The sequence below is a fragment of the Trachypithecus francoisi genome, unplaced genomic scaffold, assembly GCF_009764315.1.
Source record: "Trachypithecus francoisi isolate TF-2019V2 unplaced genomic scaffold, Tfra_2.0 Lachesis_group5, whole genome shotgun sequence".
NCBI classification, from domain to species: Eukaryota; Metazoa; Chordata; class Mammalia; order Primates; family Cercopithecidae; genus Trachypithecus; species Trachypithecus francoisi.
The window spans coordinates 89,036,281-89,061,075 of record NW_022681470.1 but is presented as its reverse complement, the minus strand read 5'-3'; the positions used below and the strand labels follow the sequence as shown (position 1 = coordinate 89,061,075).

General features: G+C 48.1%; 2 protein-coding genes across 22 annotated transcripts in view; one reads left to right on the top strand and one right to left on the bottom strand.

The window, feature by feature from the left end:
• The first annotated feature begins 2,618 nt into the window (after positions 1–2,618).
• Positions 2,619–12,641, top strand: PEA15 (proliferation and apoptosis adaptor protein 15). Its single transcript, XM_033198494.1, has 4 exons — positions 2,619–2,817; positions 8,815–8,988; positions 10,379–10,534; positions 10,687–12,641. The coding sequence occupies exons 2-4, from the start codon at positions 8,817–8,819 to the stop codon at positions 10,749–10,751; spliced, it is 393 nt and encodes a 130-aa protein (XP_033054385.1). The 5' UTR covers positions 2,619–2,817; positions 8,815–8,816; the 3' UTR covers positions 10,752–12,641.
• Positions 12,642–12,971: 330 nt separating this feature from the next.
• The window catches only part of DCAF8 (DDB1 and CUL4 associated factor 8), a 48,499-nt gene continuing 36,675 nt past the window's right edge, over positions 12,972–24,795 (bottom strand). For 16 of the 21 annotated variants that reach the window (XM_033198477.1, XM_033198478.1, XM_033198480.1 and 13 more), the window contains 7 exons: positions 22,847–22,919; positions 22,317–22,374; positions 21,697–21,804; positions 19,911–20,041; positions 16,104–16,223; positions 15,577–15,693; positions 12,972–14,968 (listed from right to left, as the gene is read on the bottom strand). In XM_033198477.1, coding sequence (XP_033054368.1) covers positions 14,852–14,968; positions 15,577–15,693; positions 16,104–16,223; positions 19,911–20,041; positions 21,697–21,804; positions 22,317–22,374; positions 22,847–22,919 — 724 coding nt within the window. In that variant the 3' untranslated portion in view covers positions 12,972–14,851. Of the gene's footprint in view, positions 14,969–15,576; positions 15,694–16,103; positions 18,459–19,910; positions 20,042–21,696; positions 21,805–22,316; positions 22,375–22,846; positions 22,920–24,795 lie in introns of those variants that run through there. The other 5 variants (XR_004434118.1, XM_033198486.1, XR_004434117.1 and 2 more) reach the window with 5 other exon arrangements.

The window sequence follows — 24,795 nt, the reverse complement described above, 5'->3', positions numbered from 1 at the left end:
GAGAGATCAGAGTGGGCTTAATGACTTCACAAAGGAAGTAAGCCTTTGCTAGGCCTTACATTGAAGAATGGGATTTGGTTGCAGACAAAGGAGCTGAGGAGGAGACATTTCAGTCAGTGGAAACATCAAACACTGGCAGGATGTGTTTGTCATATTGGGGGCACAGAGACCAGAGAGACAAGAAGAGAAATTCAAGTTGTGGCCATGAAGCTGGGTAAGCATAATGGGGCTGGGTTGTAGAGCTGTTTGAATTGAATCCTGCCAGCTGAGGAGGCAGGGCAAAATTTAATCTGGTAGTGATAAGCAGGATGGGGAGGGGAGATGATAGAGATGCCAGAGGTAAGGAGCCCAACCCATAATCAGTGACTGTTATAATAATTGGAGTGATGTTGGGAGAACATGGACCCAAGTGGTAGTCATGGGAATGGAGAGGAGATAACGTATACAACGGGGATCTCCCAGACCTGGGCCTGCTGGAGGTCTCGGCAGGAAGGACCTAGTTTTTCCAGAATAGGCCCAGGCCGGGGTAAGCAAAAAGGAGTTTAGGGGGTTGGGGATGGGAGGGCCAAATAGCTAAACAAGCCCATAAAAGATATACATTTTATATTTGAGATGACGCCCATAATTTTGAATATATATATATACACTTTTTTTTTTTTTTTTTTGAGAAGGAGTCTCACTCTGTCGCCAGGCTGGAGTGCACTAGCGAGATCTCGGCTCACTGCAACCTGTCTCCCAGGTTCAAGCGATTCTCCTGTCTCAGCCTCCCAAGTAACTGGGACTACAGGCACCCGCCACCACACTCGGCTAACTTTTTTGTATTTTTAGTAGAGATGGGGTTTCACCATGTTGGTTAGGCTAGTCTTAACTCCTGACCTCACGTGATCCACCCACCTCAGCCTCCCAAAGTGCTGGGATTACAGGCGTGAGCCACCATGCCAAGCCAACATTTTATTTCTCATGGATCAGGTGTAAAGTTGTTGCTGGGAGACTTAGAGGATTTCTAAGTATGGAAAGATGAGACCTGAGATTAAATATATTTTCACTCCCCACAAACAAGTCCAGGAAGTGTTCCTGGAGAAGGTGGCAGGGGTGTAGAAAGCAGAAACGATGTATTCGTTCCAACTTGTCGCTATTTAATAAATGTTTAATAGTAGTATGGGCACTAAGCTAGTATTACAATAATATTGTGGAGCTTACTGTCTAGCATAGGTCAGTGGAAGGCCCTGGTCTAAATAATAGCTCCTATTTTTTAAGCACCCATCTGTGCCAGTCCCTAGAGACTTACTATTTCTGAATCTCAGAAGAACCCTCAGAAATAGGCATCGGCACCCTCATCTGACCGGTGAGGACACTAAGACTTTCAGGCATAACTTGCTCAAGGAAGGGGTGGAACTAGCACGCAGCCCAAGGCCCCCAGGTCTTGTTGCCTCCAGACCTGAGCCTTTCACTTCGAAACGACCTGAGTCTCAAAGATGGGTCAAAGAAATAGGTTTTGTCCCTACAACACAGAGCAAACATGATATATACAAAGGCAAATGATTAGGGTGTGACAGGGAGTGCTGGGGAGAGGAAACAGCAGAGAAAGGCTGTGAAATCCAGAGCAGCAGGAACTTGAGCCTCTTCTAGGAGTGGTGTAGACCCGAGAAAGGAGGGGCTTATTTGAGGTTTCTGGAGGAGTCTCTGCCAGGTAGGAACTGAGGCGAGATGGGGTGATCCTAGAAGTGGCACAAACACTGAAGGGAATCTTCCCAACCCGGGCCTGGTGGAGTTCTTGGCAGGAAGGACCTACCCAGGGTCAGACTTCTTTCCAGGGCCAAACCCTGCCCAGAACTGAGACCAGACCCCTTAAGCTATAGAGATGGGGGTGAAAACATATGCTTCTCCAATTCTTCCTTTCCTCTTTTCAGTCTGGCTGAGAATCTGGGGAAGGAAAGTCCCTGGGGTAGAGGGGAAGTGAGAGCTGCCACATTGGGCCTGGGCAGAGGGGCAGCGCTAGGAGACAGAGCTAAGTGTGGCTTTGCAAGTTGTCTATATTTGCCTGCTGAGCTCACTGCTGCTCTTTTTCTCCCCAGAAAATAAAATTACATCATGGTAGGGGGAAGGCAGGAGTGGGGCATGTTTGGGAAAGGTGAGAGGAATGCAAGAGGGCCTGGAGGCATCATCCTGGAAAGAGAAGATTCAGGGCTCCTCAAGACCCCATGTGGCCCGGACCCCTCACTCCCAATGTGGATAAGTCTGATCAGTCATTTACCACTGTGCCCCTGACCCTTAAGGCAAGGAAATAAGTTTTTACAAATATCGAAGCCAGCAGCCAAGAGAATCCAGCCCCCAAAGGCTTTCCAAACCCCTAAACCGAACCTACTCTGTGCCTCCCAGGGGTCCTAGGCACCGTGGACATCCAAAGGTCAAAAGGGGAGGAGGGTGCGCTACAGGGTAATAATTAAATATGAGAATTGTTTCGCAGTTCAGGGGGAAGAGACCATCTCTGCTCCAGCCCTTCGCCCAATTCTGTCCCCCATCCTAGGAGTCTTCCAGAACCCCGGCCCCTCTGTCCCCCGCCCCCTCCTGCCTCCCCCTCCCTCCCCCTCCTCCCGCCATTCCCCGCCTCCCGCCCCTCCCCGGCTCTGACATCACCGGCCAGCCGGGTGGAGTGAGCGGCGCTGGGCTCGGGCTCCGGCTCCGCGGGCGGAAGAGGCGGCGGCGGCGGCGGCAGAAGCGGCGGCGGCGGCGGGAGCCGAGGAGGAGGTTCCGGACGCTGCTCAGGAACCGGGGACTCAGGAGTGCCCGCGCCCTGAGCGCTCAGCTCCAGAGACGGTGAGAGGGGCGGAGAGGAGACATGTCGCGGGGAAGGGGCAGATTTGGGGGTCTAGGCTTGGAGGGGCAACGATCTGGGACACCGGGGCCAGACGGGGAGCGTGGGGACCCCGGACGAGTCCACTTTGTGTCAGGCCCCACGGGGTCCCTCCTTCGGTCGGTGCGTCCTGAGCGCCGAGCGTGTGCTGGAGGCGGCGTGGCTCTGGCCAGCCCATTCCACGCTGAACGGCAGTTTGAGAGTCGGACCGGGGCCTGGGGATTAGGATGCAGCCTGCTTCCCGCCCAGCCGGCTTGGCCAGGCCAGCGCCCGCCCCTCCCTCCCCGCTCAGGCTTCGGACTCGCCCCCGCTGGCGGTCTCCCGGCCCAGCCCTGTCTCGGTTCCATGTGCCCTCACCCCTAGCCCACTGCACCTGGGGAAGAGGTGGGCTTGGTGGAAAGCTTGTCCAGAGGGAAGGAGGAGCTGGGGGTGTAGGGGAGTGATGTATCTAACGTAAAAACCCTTATTAATTTCATATAATCCGTGTCAAAACTGACAGGGAAACACGCACACCTATAAGGCACGCCAGCACACACAGTGACACACACCCATGTGACTTATACACATAGTCTAGCACACTCCAAATCACAAACGTCCCTGCACTACGCATCCGGCCGCCCACCACACCCCCACTCTGTGGGGTGGGGCATCCCATGAGGAGTCTTCTGAACTGTGGGCTCCAAGTCATCAGTCCGACAGGACAGCTGAGTGGACAGAAAGGGCCACTGTCCCCAAATCCATCCTGATTTTCTGGCAGCTTTTCCCAGCCCCTGGCTTCAGATTGTTCCTCTTTAACAGTGGGGAAAGATGGGAGAAAATCTTGGTCTCATTCCTCTAAAACAAGGAGACAGGATTTTGTGGGCTAACGAGAGTAGGGGCTTCTGGTGGCCTCTCTTCCTGGGGTTAGGGCTTAGGGTGCTGGGAATGGCTAGTTTCTGGGTAAGAGTGGCCAAGGGATGGAGGAGGAGGGGGTGGAAGAAACGGAGAGGAAAAAGAATGGGTATGAGTCAGCCAAGAATGGAGCCCGTCAGAGAGAGAATGAGAGGAATGTGTGTGAGAAGCAGACAGACATCTCCAGAGAGGTCCAGAGATAGTCAGGGAACCAGGGAGAGGGAGGAAGTGAGAGACAGAGATGGTCAGAGAAGTGTGAGAAGTGCTTGAGAGTGCACTAAACAAATTAGGGAGGATGAAGGTGGGGGAAGACCACTGGGAGTTAGGGAAAGTGGTATGTGTGTCTGGGCCCCAGGCTGTCAGAGCGATTAGCTTTAATTGCTCTTCCCTTTGTGGTTAAATACTCCGTTGGGGAAATTGCCAGTGATGCCCTAGGCTGCAGGCTTCCCTGGTTGCCTACTTCCTCAATTCCGTGCCCATCATGTGTGGATGTATTATCATGCATGAAGAGGGTCACAGAATCAGAGCGCCTCACTCGCTCACACAGATCCTCACCAACAATGTCATGATGGATATCTTCACCAGCTGGTAGGCAGCCAACCACTGAATCTCCAAGCCACTCCCACCAAACTTACTCTGTTTTGTAGCAGGGATGCTCACCCCTTCCTAATTGCAGCTCTGAGTATTCAGATGGGGATACTGAAGCACAGATCTCAGAAGTCCTAAATATTCATTGCTATGACTAAGTTGGATAGGTGAGTAGGAAATGCTAGAAGGGGTGAAAGCCTATAGAAAGGAGGAAAAGAGATACTGAAAGATGAAGTAGAAAGGAAATGGATGACGAAGAGTGAGAGAGATGGAGAGAGATGGCAATAGAATCAGGGAGTGCCACATCAGAAGAGTGGAGACAGAGATGGTCTGGGGAGAGTCCTAGGCCTCATTCCCCTCCTCGCCATCAGCCGGCCCTCCTCTGCCCTGCCTGATCCAGTACCAGCTATCTCGTGATGCCCCATCTTGGGTCTGACTCTTCTCTAGACTAAAGGCTGAAGGCTAATCCCTGTCCCCATGCCCGAAGGTAATCCATTTTGCTTCTTGGGCTGAACATTTTGGGGTCCAGATGTCCTGCCTTTTGTCACTTCCAGGCTGACCCTGGAGCCTCAGAACCCTCAATTTCCTTGTTACAGGAATAAAGACAACCCCTTCCTCCCCCGCAAAGCTAGATAAAAAGCTTAAAGAAGAAATCAATTGAGAATTATATTAAAGGAAATAAACTACAGGACTGCTTGAATTTGGGGCCCAGATATAATTTAAAAGAGGAAAGCTGGACCCCTACACTCTCCCTTCCAACCCCTCTGTCTCTCCATGATTACTTCCAACTTCAGGCAGAAGACTGACAGACTTGAGTGCCTGGGAGTCCCCTCCTGCCGAATACAGGGACCTCTAGGTCCTTGCAGCTGTGTGGGATGTCCCCTCCCCTTAGCCTTAGGCAGCTGCAACAGATGTGGAAGAGGGAGGGGCAGCAACTCCTAATCTTCAGGCTTCCTTCTCGAATTTACAGAGGATTTGGAACCAAACATTAGAGAAAAGGGATAATCTACCACGACTTAATGTCAAAATGCACAGAAATTCTTTTGGTGCTGCCACCTCCTCCACAGGTGGTTATCCCAATTGCCAGGCTTCTCAAAGCACTCCCAGGGCCTGACTCTTCTTACCCCAGTGCCCATGGAGCTCCCACCTGTCCCACCCTAAAAGGTCAGTATATAATGGTCCTTACCTCCTGCCCCTCTTCCCCAGCATCCTCAGTTGGTTTGACCTTTGTCAGGGCTGTGCCTGGGGCCAACTTGGAAGGAGAGGGAGGCAGGAAGGAAGGAAGGTGTGAGGAAGTGGTGAGCGGAGCACAGAAAGCTGGGAGGGAAGAGGACTGACTTCCTGGCAGCCAGGGCTCCGGTTCCTGATTCCTGCCCTGGTATCCTGTCCCAAGAATGGCCTCCGCCCAGACTGCCTGGTGATCCCTGAGCAGCTCTCTGCACTGCTCCAGAGATCAGGAGGATTTTTCAGAGCCCAGAGAGCAGATTTCTCCACAGGCTCTAAGGAAATCTGAATCTCTGGTGAGGAAAGTGACATGGAGGATGAAGGAAACAAGCTCTGCCAAGCCCCACCATGGTCAGGCCAGACCAGCCCAGGTACAACAGCTGATCAGTGAGAATTGAGAGCGGTTCCCCTAAACAACACTCCCTTTGCTTCTTCTGCCATACTAAGGCCTAGGCAAATGGATCTCTCCAAGAAGGGAGGCAACAGGGTGGCCTTTCCTTGTACCCTCAGGGGGCCTTACTCCTATCCTTTCTGTCCCTTCTTACTCACCATTCCCCACACCCCTCCCATCTAGTGGTGTCATTGTCCTAACGACTGGGGGGTGGGGGGACCCAGAACTGAGGTTGCCATAGTAACAGATGAGCTGAGGTTACAGCCTTCTATAGTTGTGGACTGTATGCTCTCCTCTCCCTCGCCCCCCCATGCCTCATTTGCACCCTTAGTCTCTTTCTGTCTCCCAACTCCAGCTCTCTTCCTCCATTCTGCAGGCTTCCCTTACCCCTCTGGATGTGAGCCTGTGGTTATATGCCTTCTTACACATGCTTTTGGCTGGTTTAGACACATACAAACACACACCACAGATACTCACAGCCAGTGCACCCACAGCCATATATCCAGTGCTGGCACATACACCTCCATTACCAGAACATCCAAACACACCCACAGATACCCAGCCACTGCCTCCTCCAGAGCTGTGCCCACAACCCAGGGATTAGCATCCGTAAGATCCAAGCACACACACATTTCTCCTCTGCCACTTTAACATTCCTAACCCCGTCTCTCTTAGGGGCCTCTTTGTATCTTTCACTCTCTTAGAAAGCTCCTACCCACTGCCCCCAAGTCTTTGTGGGTGAGTGTGTTACACACATTAATCTCTTCCCGCCTACCTCCTCTGTAGATCTGTTTTAGATTCAAAGCCCTAAATCTTAACTCCTCCCGACACACACACACACACACACACACACACACACACACGCACGCATGCACTCTTTCCTCCTGCAGGATCTGTGATATTTACAAACTCTCCTTCCATATGAAAGCAGGGAAGTATAACCCCCAATCCTGCAATCCTGCCCCATTTCCAGCTAAGGGCTTGACCCCAGAGTTTCCTCCATTGGGGCAGGGTCTTGTCTCCTGCTGCGCTTTCCCTTCCAGCTCTACTCACGGCTCCTCCCCGACCCATTCTTATCTCCATCTCTAGTCCCCTCCCCATCATCCCCCTCACCCGTATCCCCCTCCTTCTGTCCTTGGATTATCAGTGGAGTGAGGGGGGTTGGGCTCCAGAGCCTGCTGCTGTGACCTAGATTTCAAGACAGAGACAGTTCCTGGTGCTGACAGTCAGAGAGCATTGTTCCTGGCCCGGCCTGGCAGGGCCACTGCTGGCCCTTCTGTCTGGTTGCACCTGGGTGTGCAACTGAGCATGCCTATGACTGCCTGTTTCTTGCGGGGGTCATGGTAGCCCTGCTGTCTGGCTCATTGTCTGTTTGTGTCACGGTGCCTGCCACCAAGGGAGGCTTGTTTATTCTGGTCCAAGTAGGGGGCTGGGAATGGGGACTTCTGGGTCTGCATCTCTTATTTTGTGACCACCATGCCAATTTCAGTTCCCCTGCAGTAGAGCAAGAAGGAAGGAAAATGGGAGTGTGTCAACCAGGCCCCTTTGATCTGCCACATTCCCAGCCTAATGCTGGGGTGATTTGCGGGCAGCCTCAGTCAGGGACGAGGTCATCTTGCTGCTTGCCCACCCCTTGGTCTAGTCGCATACAGAGTGTTTATGATACAATTTACTTTTTAAAACATGCTTTACTTTTCTGACTAAAAGAAAACAGATACTCATTGTGGAAATAAGTTCCATTTTTGAGCTCACCACTAGTGTCACATTTTATGAAATCCAGAAAGTTCATTCAAACATCTGACCTTCTTTCTTCTGTCTTAGCCACAGTTCCTATCTTAGTGGAAGGAAGGCCTTGAATGTTTTCTACTTCTCACCTAAGGATCATGAAAGAGGGATGGGGTAAAGGCCTAGGTGAGATCTGGCCTTGCTGATCTCATCAGACCATGCTGAAGGTAGTGCCAGTAGGATGCTGATGCAAGAAGAGGGGGCAGCCCCTTTTGCCATTCTCCCAAAGCCGCATCTAAAGTCCCCTCCCTCCACCACCCAGCCAGCCTGGGAACTGGGCAGGGGGCCAGAGCCAGTCGCTTGGTATTCTTGGGCACAGGGGCTGCAGGCACAGCACAAAGGGTAGGAGAGAGAGCTGAGTGGGGGCCTGGTAACCATCAGGGGAGAAAATGGGCTCCACAAGATGGGGGTGGTCCTTACTTCCCCCACCTCGAGCCCTAATGACTGAATACAAGGCTAGCATGGAGGGGCCAAGGAACCATTGGACAAACAACTAGGCATTCATCCAAAATGAGTCATTAGTGGAGTGGTGGGGAGTTGAAGTGAGGGACCCCTTTGCCTCTGAGGCAGAATGGGGAAGCTAGAACACACGAGCTCCTACAAAACCCTCCAGCTCCTTCTCAGCTTCTCATTGCCACAGCAAGCCTCGCCCTCGTTGTTTTGGAGTTTTTTTTCACTGACATGGGGAGGGGTTGGAAGTGGGTGGGGCGATTCTGGGGGGGAGACTTGGAGAGAGCGGGTGAGAAAGTCGGGAGCAGGTTGCTATGGTAACCGCCTCCTCAGTCAAGGGAACTGTTGCCAGGGTTACTGTTAGAGGGGGGAAAACAGAAGAAAAAGATGGTGGGGGGAAGGAGGTATGACTTGTCACTCTAGGCTCCTGCCTGGCTCCTAACATCCCGTCTACCCTGACCGCCTCCCCTAGGTCTTCCTTTTCTCCCTCAGCCCTAGCCACCTCCAGCCTCCATGTTCCAGGCACATGCCTGGTAGGGCAGAGTGGGGAGTAGGAGGGTAGTGCCGGGGGGTAAACCAGACTCCGTACCTTAAGCTCAACTCCTATCCCTTTGTCGCCTCCCAACCCCAGTCATGGCTGAGTACGGGACCCTCCTGCAAGACCTGACCAACAACATCACCCTTGAAGATCTAGAACAGCTCAAGTCGGCCTGCAAGGAAGACATCCCCAGCGAAAAGAGTGAGGAGATCACTACTGGCAGTGCCTGGTTTAGCTTCCTGGAGAGCCACAACAAGCTGGACAAAGGTGGGGGAGGGGAGCACAGGGGTCCTGTCATCAGTCTTTCAGGCTCAGTTCATTCAGCAAACAGAGATGAGCTCAAAGCTCTTACATCCACAATGTGTACCCCTCTATAGCAAGGCAGAAGAGATGTGCTCTAAGAGTATGGGGGCCTTAGACATTTTTCATTGTGCCCCTCATCAGTAAAAAACGTTATTCAGATACTCCTGTGCTATTATCACATACACAACAGAATGTAAAAACAATCTAATAGTAAAATTTTAAGTGACAAAAATTGGGAAGAATTCTAGACAATAAAAATAGAATACCTGAATGAGGGGAGAACTCGAAGTGTAATCTCATCTGGTAAATAGTAATACTAATCTTTGTTAAGCACTTTTTAAAAACTGGTAAAATTTAAAACTACAAGTTCTAACACTTTCTTATCCACTTTGAGAGACTACTGCTTGGGGAGTGGGGTCTATGGATTAGACTAATCCCACCCAGCTGGAGGCTTTTGGGAAAAATTGGTGTTTAAGATGGCCCTGAAAGGTGAGTGGGATTTCTAAGGCAAGATCCAAAGGAGGGCATGCCAGGCAGAAGAACCCTGTCACAGAGTATCTAGTGTGTTTGGAAATGCAAGCAGTCCTGCTTGGCTCGACTAGGATGTAGGGTGTTTAGAAATGGCTGGGAAGGTAAGGGTAAGACTGTGTTGTAGAAAGCCTGGGTATTGGATAGGTGAGGTGAGTGAACTCAGAGCCCTTCAGATACACTATTCTGACTGCTGCGTGGCTGGCAGGGAGAAAGTATAAAGGAGGACATGTTACAGTTAGACTATGGCAACAGTCAGAGGGGAGGAGCCAGGGAAGAAGGTCTAAGGGCATCTATAATCTCCTGAAATTGGCCAGGCCATGGACATCATCCTTCTGGTGGTGTCCATACCTTCTCTCATTTAGAATAACCTTTCTCACCAGGCCCAGATTCTCTCCTGGGTTGCCTAGAGATTCCACTCTGTTGGTCCTACAAGTGCTGTCAGCAAATTCTTATACTTAAAACTTGGATGGAAAGTGGAAAAGGATGGGGGTGGGGATGGGGTATCTGGAAGTCAAGTTGATTTTTCTTTTGTCCCCTCCCCACAACATATGGGAGCTAGTATCTAAGCTAAACCCCTCATTCTAACCACAGTCTAGAAACTTCACTGACCAATTATCTGCCCTTCCTGCAAACAGTCCTCTGTATTGTTGTTTGGGTGCCTTAGCTTTCTTTTACTGGATTAGTAGCCCCTCTTCTTCCAGTGTTGTACCCTCCCATAACCAATGTCAGCAACTCAGCTTTGCTTCCAGGTCACTAGTCTGGTGGAGTAGGGGAAGCTGACCTCTACAGCCTAGCTCTGACCCTATCTCCTGCCTTCCTCCAGACAACCTCTCCTACATTGAGCACATCTTTGAGATCTCCCGCCGTCCTGACCTCCTCACTATGGTGGTTGACTATAGAACCCGTGTGCTGAAGATCTCTGAGGAGGATGAGCTGGACACCAAGCTAACCCGTATCCCCAGTGCCAAGAAGTACAAAGGTAAGAGGCCACTCCTTTAGCTGCACCTCTGCCTCGTCCCGTTGACTATCCTTGCAGTACTTGAGTTTTAGGAGAGTGGAGGCAGATGCCCAATGGGCCTGCCTGGCATCTCCCACACTGCTGTCCCTGGACACATCCCTTTTTGTCCCCAGACATTATCCGGCAGCCCTCTGAGGAAGAGATCATCAAATTGGCTCCTCCACCGAAGAAGGCCTGAGCAAGGGGGAGGAAGAGGAGGAAGGTTGGACCTTCATCAGACCACTCCCTTCCCCCATCCTCCAGGGGAGGGGGCAAGGGCAACCCACCATCTACCCACTTACTAACCTGGTCCTAACCCCCTTACTGTGCGCGTGTGTGTGCGTGTGCGCACGCTCTGGCTGTCTGTCTATATGTCTAGCTCATCTAGTTCCTCTTCTTAAGGGGATGGGGGTCAGGGGCTAGGGGAGGGGGCTGAGTTTCCCCACTTTAGGAGGAGGTGGGGGCTATTTCTATGCAAATAGAAATCAGCACATTCCTCCTACTTCCCTTTCCTCCACTCTCCCCCCATATCTTTAAAGTGTGGAAGCAGAAAGGACCTGCATTTTCCTACACTGAGGAGCTGACATGGGGGTAAGGTAATGGGAGAGGTAGGTGGATCCAGGGAAAAGCAGTGGGGAGGGAAGGCAAAGAGGCCACTCAACCCCCACCTGGAAGGGGCAAAGAAAAGCAAGAGTTCCCTGTTTGTACTCCTGTGCTGGACTAGCTGTTTCCTGAGTACCAGCAGGTCCCTTTTTTGCCTCTCATGGACCTAGCACAGGTATGAGCCAGGGATCCTTTCCTGGCCCCTAAGATCAAACCCCATGGAACAGCCAGCATTAGATGCCCCCACTCACCTGTACTCTGGAGAGACTGTGCTGGGAACATGTACCACTGAGCCTGAGATGGGGATGAGGGCAGAGAGAGGGGAGCCCCTTTTCCACTCAGTTGTTCCTACTCAGACTGTTGTACTCTAAACCTAGGGAGGCTGAGGAATGAGATCCTTAGGTTTTAACCTGCATCCTGACCCCACCATCTATAGGGTCCCAACTTGGTTATTGCAGGCAACCTTCCCTCTCCCTTGGTGAAGAACATCCCAAGCCAGAAAGAAGAGAAGTTAACTACAGTGTTTTCCTTTGCACCGATCCCCACCGCAATTCAATCCAGGAAGGGACTTAGGAAACCCTTCTTTACTAGATATCCTGGCCCCTTGGGCTTGTGAACACCTCCTAGCCACATCACTACAGTACAGTGAGTGACCCCAGCCTCCTGCCTGCCCCAAGATGCCCCTCCCCACCCTGACCGTGCTAACTGTGTGTACATATATATTCTACATATATGTATATTAAAACTGCACTGCCATGTCTGCCCTTTTTTGTGGTGTCTAGCATTAACTTATTGTCTAGGCCAGAGCGGGGGCGGGAGGGGAATGCCACAGTGAAGGGAGTGGCAGAATCAAATTGCTACATAGTCCAAACAAAAAAGAAAGCTTTTTCAAAAAACATTTAATTCACATGCAATCTCAGAGACTATTTAGACAAAGTTGAAGTTAGGAGCTTTCAGGATGTGAGAGTAAAACTTTAATGGGAGGGGAGGGCTGGCTGCTGGAAGAAGGAAGAAGCCAGACTGGTTAGACAGTATTCTTAACTCCTAGCCCAGCCTAGCGTGCCCTGCCCCTCTGGCCACTGCTGCAGACACCTGCCTTAACACACACACCTCTAGGACTCCACAGTTTTGCCTTAAAGGACCTTCCCAAGTCTCCTTTCCCTGTCTGGCTTCTCCCTTAAGGAGAGAGAGATACTTGTAAAATTGGGTGGGAAGAATGAGCATAAACTGTCCTTCCATTTGGGATATGTTACATTAGAAAGAGAGAGAATAAGGAGCCTTTCTTATGGAAGAAATGGGAGAAGAGAGACAGGGTTATTTTCAGCAGAGTCTAGTAGTTTCTCTGTAAGGCAAAATAATCTAAAAAGACTAACCTGCCCACCCACTCCTTATATTGCTGTGAGATTGCCCCTATCTTGTGCTCTTCTGTCTGCAGTGTGCACGGCCTTGTTCTAACCCGGAATAAAGGTGATTGATTGTATTGTAACTAACTGATTTTAAAATTTCTGTGAGTGACGAGGATTTTGGAGCCTTTGAATCACTGGGAAGGGAGGGGGAACAATATTTATGCCCCAGAACAAGGGCTGGGAAAATACCCCAAGTGTATACCCTCACCCCACCCAATCTCCTAAGTATCACTGAGCTAAATGGAGCGTATCCTACTTCCAACAGTCTCCAATTGGAGCCCAAGCACTGGAAATACGGGTCTCCCAAAATGGACTTTCTAACACTGTATCATGTGCAGAATGAGAGGGGTAGCTACATTAGTAGGAACAAAAACCATCCATTGTGAATAAATGGACCACATACCACACAGAGCAGCAGTTGGGGGGAAGAAAAGCTTTACTGGGAGAAAATACAACAAATTCCAGAGTGCATGGTTTTTAGCCCACCCTATCACCCCACCAGCAATAGGAACACAGACCACTCAATCACACATTCCCTACCTCAGGGAGTAAGTACAGCAGCCAACATCTGGTCTGAGAGCTGCTGGGAAAAGGGGCAGGAGGAAGAAGTGTCTGGGAATACCATTCTCTCACTCTTTTCCCCTCCTTCCTGGCCTGATTTAGTAGAATCTGACTGTCCCAGGATACAGAATTCTTGATTGGATCTTGTGGAAACTGGGGGCAAAAAAATAGCAGCAAAAGCACTTAAGGGCAAGAATTCAGCTGGGACTTTCAGACTGAGTGACCAGTGATAAGACAAGTGCCCAAGCACCAGCCACTGTAATCAGTCCTTAGATTAATGACTTGTTCTTCAATCCTAAAATATCAAGAGGCCGACAAGGTTTAAGTCAAACCCAGGAAGTCTTTCCCTTCACTCTTCTATAAAGAAGGGAACTGGCATCAAGTTGGATGGCTTAAAGATCAAGCAGCTAAAGGTAAGAGAGAGAGAGAGAGAGTGTGTGTATGTGTATGTGTGTGGTGTGTGTGTACGTGTCTTCTGTCACACAAAGTACCACAATAGTCTGCAGTGGTGGCACCACTCTAAAGTATTTAAGTTTTAAAGACAGGCCAGCCTCTGGTTAGAAGAGCCATCCTTGGAACCCCCTACAAGACTTGAGAGGTAGGAGATCTGAGGCAAAGAGCTGAGAGGAATTTCCTGTTTTTCCCAACCCCCATACCAAAGCAGGGAACCAGGAAGGGCAGAAATGAGGATCCTTCCATTCTCGAGCCTCCAAAAACCTAAAGGGTAAGTCCCAATCTCTAGTGACCATACACAGAGGTAAACTGACCCCAGGTGTCACCTCCACACCATTACTCTTGTTCACTCTTAAGTCCCTTTATTGCATTCATAGAGAATATATAGGTATTTAAACTTTGACAATAATTTTACCTTGATACATCCAAGTTTGACTTGCTTTTTAATATATTTATAGATATAAAATTAGGCCTCTAACAGTGATAGGGACAGGGAGATTGCTGCCACCAAACAATGTTTTTTAAAAAAATAACAGAAGAGGTAACATCCTTCCTATTCTTCCTTCACATCTGCCCCTCTCCCACCTCTCCCCAACCTCCCTCACCTGACGTATTAGGGGGTGATGGGATGAAGAAAAGAGAGTGAAGGATATGTAATCAAGTGCAAAACACTGTGATAAGTACAAAGAATGAATAAGGTGGAAAGGAAAGTGAAGAGTGTGGGATGGTTAGGGGCTTTAAGGACTTCCCAGGAAAACAGGATTCTGGGATGGGGTTGCTGAGTGGGGGGGCGGGGGGACCAACTGTCATATACTTTTAAAAAACAAAGGAAGAAAAGGTCAAAAACCTAAACCAAAGAGAGAGTGGCACTCCTACCCTCCACTCTGGCCCCTTGGTACTGAATAGCCAGTTGTTCCACCCACCCCCCCCGCCCAACAAACAAGGGAGCTTAAAGAAAAAGAAACCCCATTCCCTATCCCAAACCAGTTAACAAAATAGGCTTCCCTCTCCTCCCAAAAGGAGGCTTTGGGGAGAGGCCATTTCTACTGAGTCCTATGCACCTCTCCATGGAGCCCCATTCCAGGGGTCAGCTCCCATTCCTAGGTACTCTGTTGGTTCACTCCTCTGGTTTGTCCTTCTCCTGGGATGTCTTTCTTTTATCTAAAGCAAAAAGTCCAAAGTGCGTTTCTGCTGAATGTAGGGCCTGGGACAGGAAAGGGTTGCCCAGGCAGGATCAGATTGGCAGCCCCAGCCTGCCCCACCTAGGTATGAGGCCTCAAGATGGCATGCACTGCACCCGGTCAGGGCCCTCCTCCTCGTCCGATGTGTCTGAGGAGCTGGGAGACTCATCAGAGTCCGCGTCTGTGGCCCCAACCCCAGGTTCTCGCCAGCGCTGTGGATGGGAAAGGCTTGTTAGTAACCTCCCTGGACGGAACAAGGACAAGCCTGTTAGGTCTTAGCTAGAATATAGATGCTTTAGGCCAGAGATCAGCAGAATTTTTCTTAAAGGGCCAGATAGTAAATATTTTAGACTTGCGGTCTATATGGTCTTTATTGCAACTATTCAACTCATTGTAGCGTGAAGGCAGCCACAGACAATACACAGAATGGGTGTGGCTGCAAGCCAATGAAACTTTATTTACAAAAACCAGCAGCAGGCCAACTGCCAGTCTGCCAACCCCTGAACTAGACCTCTTTTGGCATAAGAGGAAAAATAGAAAGGTCACACTGAGACTTGTTATTTCTTCTCAATTCCCTCCTCCACCCTTTGCCTTTATGAAGATAGGATTACACATGGATGGCAATGGACAACAGTAGATACCACCCTTTTCTGCTGATGTCTCTTCCAAGGCTGTATCAGGGATCTGATGGGGATAGAGGACAATGGATACGAAATCCAACCAAGATCACCTGATTCCTCCTTAAAGTCACTACTCTGGAACTTTTTAGCCCTCTTAAGAGGGTTACTCCCTTGGGAACTCATTTCCAACCCCAGCTTACCCGGTGATGGCGTCTCTGTCTCAAGTGATGCATAAGGAACCACAGCATGTGACTATCAAACAGGTCAGGGTGGTGCAAGCTATCTTCATCCCGCTCCCGCTTGTTCTTCTTAATCACCTGGAACCCAAAAAGGTTGGGAAGAGGGGGCAGCAATGAAGAGGAACCCGGGACCTGATCAAGAAGGCTGATCTTCTATCCCAATAAAAGCTAACCATTAAGTTGAAGTGGAGCTACATTAGATTAGGAAACGATGCCCTAGGTTCAGCTGCTGCAAAGGTAGCAGGCTTTAATATAGAATAATTCTTAAAGATGCTCCTTATCCCCATCCTATTACAAATTAGTGCCACTTCACAGCTGCCCCCTGGAGCAGGACTATTCCCACAGAGGAAATTACAGGAATGTGGGGGAGGGTGTTAGAGCAGTGCCTTTAAAGAACTGGGCAGCAAGTTATTCCTCCCTATGACAATGAAGAATCAACAGTATGTGGATAAGCAGAAAGAAAATAACTTCTGCAGTCAGCCACTTACATCTTTTAACCCTGTCAGCTCAGTGGAAGCTTCAGCTGTGGGTGCCCAGATCTTCACATCATGGTCTAGGCCACTGGTTGCCAGCACAGGCAGGTGAGGGTGGGGCTCAAGGCAGTTTACCTGGTCAGGAAGAAAGGAAAACACAGACTCAGCAGTGTGTGGGAGTAGGGTTTAAAAACCACTACTCACCTTGAGCCAAATAATTGCCCTTGATCAGGGCTGATGCAGCTGCTGGGGAAGGGAGGCCCACCCATCCTGAGCCTAAGCCAAAGGGCACTGGGGGTAGAGAAACCAGACACAGACTGGGTATAAGACCAGGCACATCAATCATTTCCTATGTTTAGGTCAGGGGTGGCTTCATCCCCAGATACGGCCCTAGGGATGGGCGAGTGGACTGCCCAAGCTTACTGCTGGCTTCATAAGACAATGAAATCCAGATGACCTCATTCACTCCAGATTCCAAAGCTCCAACTTGCCCAAGGCTGGGAAAAAACCATCTCAGTGGCTTTCACCAAATGGCAAATAAATTTTAAAAAATGAAGCAAGCAGCAGCTGCCAATGAACCCCCAGAGAAGAGTTGGAGAACAATTACATTCATTTGGCACTGTTTACTAGAACTGGAGGAAGGCACAGGCTGAGAAGAGGAGGCTCAGTTGCAGGGAGTGGTGGGAGTGATGGAGGCTCATGTCTGCTTAAGAGAACCTTGCACATCCCAGGGGGAGCATCCTACTACCTGCCCTGAGCACAACAGGCTCAGCTATAAGGCAGCACATTAAAATACAGCAGCTTCTTGGGGTTCCCATAGCCTCAATCTCAGCTACCCTCTGGGTAAATTCACTGAACAAGGCAAAAGAAATAAACTACAGCAGGAAGGCCTTCTAGCTTAGGCAGCTTCCTTCTGTCTGAAAGGCACCCATGCCCCCTGCTGTCTAACTTGGAAACATGAGCTTCCCTAAGGGAAGGGCAGGGAAGTTCCTACCCCATCCAGAAGAGTTAGTTCCAGATCTAGCTGCTAAAGCATTTTGAGTCTTTTAGTGAAAGGAGGAACACATAGGAAGGGCACCCTGTCTTGCAGCTGGCCATACAGTCCAAGAAAACAACTTCTTTTAGTTCTCTCTGGACCAACCACCTCCCCTGCCTCACCTGCCCAGGCAGAGAACAGCTGAGGATAAGTCAAGGACAGGCATGGAAAACAGAGCTGACCTATAGACTTCCCACTTACTTTGACTCCATCTTACAAATAAACAAACGCTCAGAAAAGACTGAAGCTAAGACTGAGCTTATGAATAAAACAGAAACCTCGTTCTTTATCTCCTCCCATTCCACATATCAGCCTATTGTGAAGTTTACCTTTGGGCTGTTTTAGGCAGTGCAGTTCAATGCCTGGAATAATGTCTATCTCTAGTAACGGACAACTTACACATATAAACCTGAACTTTTTCATCTATCTCCTAATAAGCCCTTGTTACAGACCTATACTCTTTGAGCTAGCTCTGCTTGAATAAGTCAGCAAAATAAAAAAGCGCAGGGGAACAATTCCTTGGAACTTAAGACTAAGGAAAAAGCCAGTGGCAAGAGGAACAAGAGAATAACATACAGTACCTGAATTGGAGCCTGCGGGGGGAGCCGACAGAGAACTTCTGGGCCAGAGTACCTGGTCACTTCACCAGACCTGTCTGAATGCCAGGACTTATCCTGTCAATAATGCCTGAGCAGAGAAAAGAGCTCTGGCCTTAGATGACTGGGTTGGGGGAATGTAGAGAATGGGATCAAGCATCAAAGTGCTCTTGGGAGACTAAGGGGCTGTCCTCTGATACCACCCCCCATTCTTGTCCCTGTGAAGCTGAATGGGAACAAAGAAATGATCCTCAAATCAGAGTCAGGAGATCTGGGCAAGTTAGAAAATAACTTCTAAGATCTTTGGTTCTAACATTCTACGTTACAATTACATTCTACTCTACATTTATAATTTGCATGATATAGAACTGCTGAGTCTACTACATTGAAACTAGCGCCTGGTGACCCCCACTGCTGGAAAATTAGGACCAAAAACAGAACAGAGGGAGCCAAGTAAAAGACCACATCGATCATTCAGCTTACACAGAGACAAGAATATGTAAGGAAATTTGCTTCAGGGGTAGCCTCTATATCTCTTACTCTACTTATTTACTCTTAGGACCACTAAAACTTAGGCCTAGGCCCCACCCATCCCAAGTAGATGCCTTCCTCACCTGGGCAAATGGGTTAATCATCAAACCCTGGCATTGGCTGAGCTAAAAGCAAACTGGCCTGCAGAATGCTTTTGGAGAATGGACAAATGCTGGCCTGGCAGAGGGCATTCAGCCCTGCATCTCTCTGGAACAGAATGCAAGGCAATAGCTTATGTCAAGAAAAAATTCACTGGCCCCTTCTGACTTCCTTTTTCTAAATGCCTATTGCATAATTCCCATTAAGACTCAAGTGTTTTGGGTTTGTTCACTGCAGATGACACAGGGGGACCTATGGAAGAGTAGGAAATGAAGCAGGGAAGAGTGAGACACACCTTGAACTTCTAGATTCCTCTCCATTTGTATTCAAACCATAAAAACCCCAGATCTATGCAGGTCCCAGGTCCCCAAAATTTAGAGGAAACCAGAAGAAAATTTGAAATACCCTCATACCAGGGCAAGAAAAACATAAGGAATGGGATCCTGATTGCAAGGAACCATTCTAAATTATAAAACCACTCTCTGAAAAAAACCTCATCAAGAGATGGCTAGGCTCTTTGAAGTTCCCCACAGCTAAGAAGCAATAAAAAGGAAGAGAGACTAAGCTGTCTCAGTCATTCCTTAGAGGTCTTGGGTAACCAGACTATTCTGGGCAATCAGTATAATTTAGTCTTCCAAACTGTCTTTTTCCCATCTCCTGTGGTCCAAAAACCTTGTAACAGAAAGCAACTGAACTCTTTCCTAATTCTAGGTCTCAAAAATGAAAAAAAAAAAAAAAAAAAAAAGATACGGTTAACCAGATACACCTTAAGAGCTGATGGCTCTTCATTCCCTAACTCGATTCTCACTCTTCCTTTTTGACCTAACTCCACAGAGGTCTGCAGAACTCAAAGGATAGGCAGACTATGATATGATCATGGGTTATACAGCAAGCAGACTGCTCAGCTACTAGAAAAAAATTACATTTGCTTTCTCCTTACATATACACATTTTTATGTGTTTGTTACCTATTTGAATGTAAGCGTGACACTTCACCCCAAATACTTCAACATGTATCTCTTAAGTACAAGAATATTCTCCTACATAAGTAATCAAATCAAATACATTTAATATTGAATACCATGTTATCTAATGTATAAACCATATTCTAATTTTCCCAACTGTCCAAAAAATGCTCTTTATAGTTTTTATCTGCTGATCTAAGATCCAGCCAAGATCACTACTTAGTTTAGTTTAAAGGGAAGAGACAATAGAGAAATCTTTAGCCTTGTGTACGAGGGTGTGCCCTGAACACTAACACTTTTTCATTTGGAAAAGGTGCATGCCTAGAGATAAGTTACATCACTCAGGACAGGACAGAGGTTCTTCCCTAAGATCCCTTTCTTGTCTCAATAAACTGTGCTTTACAGGGACAGAAGATAGGAACAGGAAGAAAATACTCCATCAAAAACTCAGCACCCCCAGGCTAACTAGCCTTTTATGGCTGATTGGACCTCTAAAACATGGTATTATGTAGTCACAGAATTCAGTGTCCCTGCTAAAACCTACCTTAATGACTGGAGAGATTAGGGAGCCAGCCAGCTCAGCATACCATACTCACCACGCCTCCCTTGTCCCCCTCCATGAACTGAATAATCTGGCAGGATGATTTCTCCCAGAGGAAGATGTGCCCACAGTCACTACCGCTCACCACAAACTCACTCTTAGGGCCATAGAAATTGACGCCTTTTACTGAAACGATAAATGAGGGAACAAACCACATGAGGGTTGGCATCAGGCCTATATATATTCATCTCAAAGGGAATTTAATTATTCACAAACTCTAAATCAGCTGAGGGCCAAATAATTATTTTCATTTTCTCAAAACACATCAAGAGATTATGCATGTTTAACAGATAGTTATAAGAATCACAACAGTCCCAGAGATGATTTATATTCTCCCAAAGAGCTCGCTCCTTAGGGCAGAGGAATCTGCAATCCTTTAGCAGCAGCCCCAGTCTCTAAGTTTATACCCTAGCAAGCAACCACAGGCCTCTCTAATCCCTTACCTGTCCCACCCTGATTCGTCCCAGCTGTGTCCACTCTTAGGCAGTACTGTCTTATGGCCTAGGATTATCTTTGATATGTGGACTTCATTGGTACTTTGTCAATATTTTTGGGGTCATCAGTTGATCTGAGACTGATGAAGGTATATGCCACAACTGCTTCAAGAAGCAAGTCATCTGTGCTTGCTACCATTAACAGGGTTCCACTCTCCAGAATCAGTAAAAGAAGCCAAGAGTTCCAATGACTATGGTCAGTACAATATTGGCCATGAGACTGGCAACCTTCCTTCATCTGCCTGTGTACTGAGATCCAAGAACAGATTTTTCCCTCCCTTCTTACCAGCTCAGGAAAAAAAATAAAAGGAACTGCTATCTCCAAGACAAAATCATGACAGGTATCTGTTAGGAGTCGTAACAACAGAGTAATGATTCCTCAACTTTTCTGGACATTAGAACCATGTGGATAGTTTTTAAAAATCTCAGTGCTCAAGTTCCATCCCATCCCTACTAAATCAGAATATATAGCGTTAAGGCCAAACTTATTTTTAAAAGAACATCAGGATTGGGATTGGTGGCTCATGCCCAGCACTTTGGGAAGTCAAGGCAGGCGGATCACTTGAGCCCAGGAGTTAGAGACCAGCGTAGGCAACACGGTGAAACCCCATCTCCACAAAAAATACAAAAATCAGCCAGGTGTAGAGGCATGCACCTGTAGTCCCAGCTACTCAGGAGGCTGAAGTGGGAAGATCACCTGAGCCTGGGAGGTCGAGGCTGCAGTGAGCCATAATTGCACCACTGCACTCCAGCCTGGACAACAGAGTGAGATCCTGTCTCATAAACACAACACAAAACAAAACAAAACACATGAGGTGATTTCAATGTGCCCCAAAGGAACAAAACAGGCCAATCTTGGGCTAGTTACTACCACCATTCCTCCTCTTCTGCCTCATCTAAAAGAATAGTTTACTCCTCCTCCTAGAGGTATAAGGTCACTCCCTATTTTAAGTAATTCAGGACCACTGACTAAACAGAGCTTTCCCTGACTCCCTAAGACATTTGTGCTGATTTTGAAGTTACCTGAAATCTTAAAAAAGTTAGTCTAGTCTCCTTATGTCCAAAACAATTAGAAGCAACATTATTGGAGTGACAAGAGATGCTCTTGAGTGCATTCCTCTCTAGCATAGTGGAGAAAACATGAAAACTCCAGCCCAATTCAGGATAATTACTCAGTGCCCATGGCAACACAGGCAGGTAGTTTCTATTTCTATAACCTGAGCAAGACACTGTGGTTCTCCAAAGCCAACAGGCTTGGGCCACAGAAACCTAGGAAGACAGTCTCACCTGTGGCATTATTTCTGTGGCCCTTGTATCTCTTAACATACTGGGCCCCATCACTGTGAGAGGAGTTGAAGAGGTAAATATCTTCATCATTGTAACTGGCCAGGAGCTCTGCCAAGAACAAGAACATAGCAGTGAAGGCAAAGGCTGAAAAAAGCAGGGACCAGGAGTTGGGGGTTGGGGTGGGGCTTCTTGCCAGTAGTGCCCCCTCCAAATACCCAGGTGTAGCACCCATCTTATTTGGAACACCAGGCAAGTCCGACTGTACAGGGTAGACTAGGAACACACTGCCAACCCAGGGGCAGCAGAATGCTCAAAAAGATCATACCCATTACCTCAGGAATGAGTCAAAGGCATAAGAACCTGCTCAGGCAAGCAACCTGGGCTTCAGGACAGGCCCTGCCAAATATCATCTGCAGCATTCTGCAAATGGTACCTGGCATCTCCAAGGGTCATCTGCTGTATCCTCCCGCTATGTGCTCACCATCAGCAGTTACTCCCCAGCTGCTCTACTTGGAGCTATAGCACAGTGGTGAGCACTGGAGGGCACATGCCTCACTGGCTCAGCAGCTCCCTAGACAGAGGGGGCATGCCAGCCTAGGAGCTGGGCCCTGCTCACGTACCTGTGCCGTCGTGGCTGTACACAAGACAGGTGATGTTTGCTTTGGACTCACTGTTCACCTGCAATAAGGAGCAGATACTGACTGATGCCCCACCCCCCCATTTGTTACACCATCTTCAGGAAACAGCTTTTCCTTCAAACTCCCCTATATCTTCTCCCAGAGATTTGAGAAAGACAGACAGAGACAAGAGTACAACTGCTGAAACATGACCACCTCAGGGGGTAGCATCTTGGGGCTTTCTCTTGGTTGTCATCTGTGTGCTAGCCATTTTATGTACATTGTCTCATTAGGCCTCACCATCAAGGTGCAAGGCAGTTATTTTGATTTATATTTTGTCGATTAAAAAAACTGAGGCTATCAGAAGTGAAGTGACTGCCAAGATCACAAGGCTGGTAAGTGGTAAAGCCAGGAATCAAATCCAGATGATTGGCTTGAAAGTCCAAGCTCTTCCCACCATACCAACAAGTTCAGGTGCAGCCTTGGGGTTGAGTCAGGGAAGCCTGGAGCAACTGGCCCTTCATGAATCTTACCAGGTGATGAGGACAGAACTTCTTGAGTACTCCATTGTTCTCATTCTCATCAATTTTCCTCTGGTCATAAATCCTATAGTTGGAAAAGCAATGAAAATGTAAAAATTTACAAACAAATCCCTTAACGAGCTGCAATCTAATGTAGTGGCAGGAAAATGCCAGCTGGATGAAAATAAACAACATTTTCCAAACCAAGCTCTGGCTTGCACTCTTCTTAAAGGGCATCCCTTTTCCAATCCATTTCCAAACCCCAAGTCTTTGTTTTGTTTGTTTGAGACTGGGTCCTGCTCTGTCACCTAGGCTGTATGTAGTGCAGTGGCATGATCCCGGCTCACTGCAATCTCTGCCTTGTGGGTTCAAGCGATTCTCCTGCCTCAGCCTCCTAAGTAGCTGGGACTACGGGTACACGCCACCACTCCCGGCTAATTTTTTGTATTTTAGTAGAGACAGAGTTTCATCATGTTGGCCAGGCTGGTCTTGAACTCCTGGCCTCAAGTGATCTCCCTGGCTTGGCCTCCCAAAGTGCTGAGATTACAGGGATGGGCCACCACACCTAGCATCAAGCCCTAAATCCTTCATCCACGTACTTCCCATTTTAAGTGGCAATCCTCAATTCTGTCAGTCTGAAGTTGTCTCTTTCTCTCAAGTGTTATATCACATACTGATAATTTTCACTGAAACAACTAACATTAATATGGAGCTTTTTATGCGTATATTACCTACCGAAAAGGGTTACTCATGGGCAGAAACCATGCTTAATGTAAGTCAGTGGGTCCGTAATCCCTCCTTGAAACTTTATTTCGCCTATTCTCCCTCTCATACCCCACAATAATTATTAAAAACTACCACCCATAGCTCAAGACTCCCTCTCCTTTCCACATTCTTATCAAGCACACTACACCTTCACCTTCCTTCCTCTCTCTAATCCAAGCTTTAAACTCAAATATTTAGGATACACACATTATGTGTCAAATATTATGCTAGGTGCTAAAAATACAGTGAGGAACAAGACAGATCTAGTATCTGTCCTCACCCAGTCTCCTCCAATCTCAGGGTCAATCTTTTGACAAATGCTCTTCATTTCATCCTTCCAGGGACCTTGTTTGATGATTATCTCATTTCTCAACCTCTTCCTCATCACCAGTTGGCCACTTTCTAAAAATCCTTCTACTGACTGTCCTTTCCTACTATTGCTTTTTTCCTCCTTCCCCTTACAGTCACACTACTGAAAAGAACGATCAACATTCAATATTTCCACTTCCTTATTTCCTATTCACTTCTCAGTCTATCCTAATCTGGTTTTGGTCCTCAACTCACCACTGAGACTTTCTGGCTGAAATCATCAGTTAATTACATCCATTTGTCAAGTAGGTATAAGTCTAGAGCTCAGAATAAGTGTGGTCTGCAGACACAGATGTAAGTCATATATCCGTGTATAGGTGGTAGTTAAAGCACTGGTAATGGAATTAGATCTCCAGGGGAAAATATAGAGAGGATTTTCCCTTCCTCCTTTAGAATCTCTGGCCTCTTTCAGAATATAATGAAAACTCTAGTCCCTTCTCCCCAGAAAAATGCACATAAGCACACTTTCTGGAGGTTCACATAATACTTGTACTTCAAGTTAAAATTCCCTGGTATAGAGCAAGATGAGAGCTGAAGACTGAGATGCTGGAGAACATCAGCATTTAATGGGTGGAAAAAGGAAGACACACCCATGAACAACACTGAGGAGTGGTTGGACATCACGGAGAGAAGGTGTTTCAGGGAAGGAGTAATAATGTCAAGAGTAGAGAAAAAGATTTGAAAAGTATCTTGTTGGCCGGGCGCGGTGGCTCAAGCCTGTAATCCTAGCACTTTGGGAGGCCGAGACGGGCGGATCACGAGGTCAGGAGATCGAGACCATCCTGGCTAACACTGTGAAACCCCATCTCTACTAAAAAATACAAAAA

Excerpts from the sequence above, each read along its gene's own strand:
- PEA15 (XM_033198494.1), top strand. The coding sequence starts at position 8,817 with ATGGCTGAGTACGGGACCCTCCTGCAAGACCTGACCAACAACATCACC. Across the intron at positions 8,989-10,378 it reads CCACAACAAGCTGGACAAAG|ACAACCTCTCCTACATTGAG; the intron begins GTGGGGGAGGGG and ends GCCTTCCTCCAG. Across the intron at positions 10,535-10,686 it reads CAGTGCCAAGAAGTACAAAG|ACATTATCCGGCAGCCCTCT; the intron begins GTAAGAGGCCAC and ends TTTTGTCCCCAG.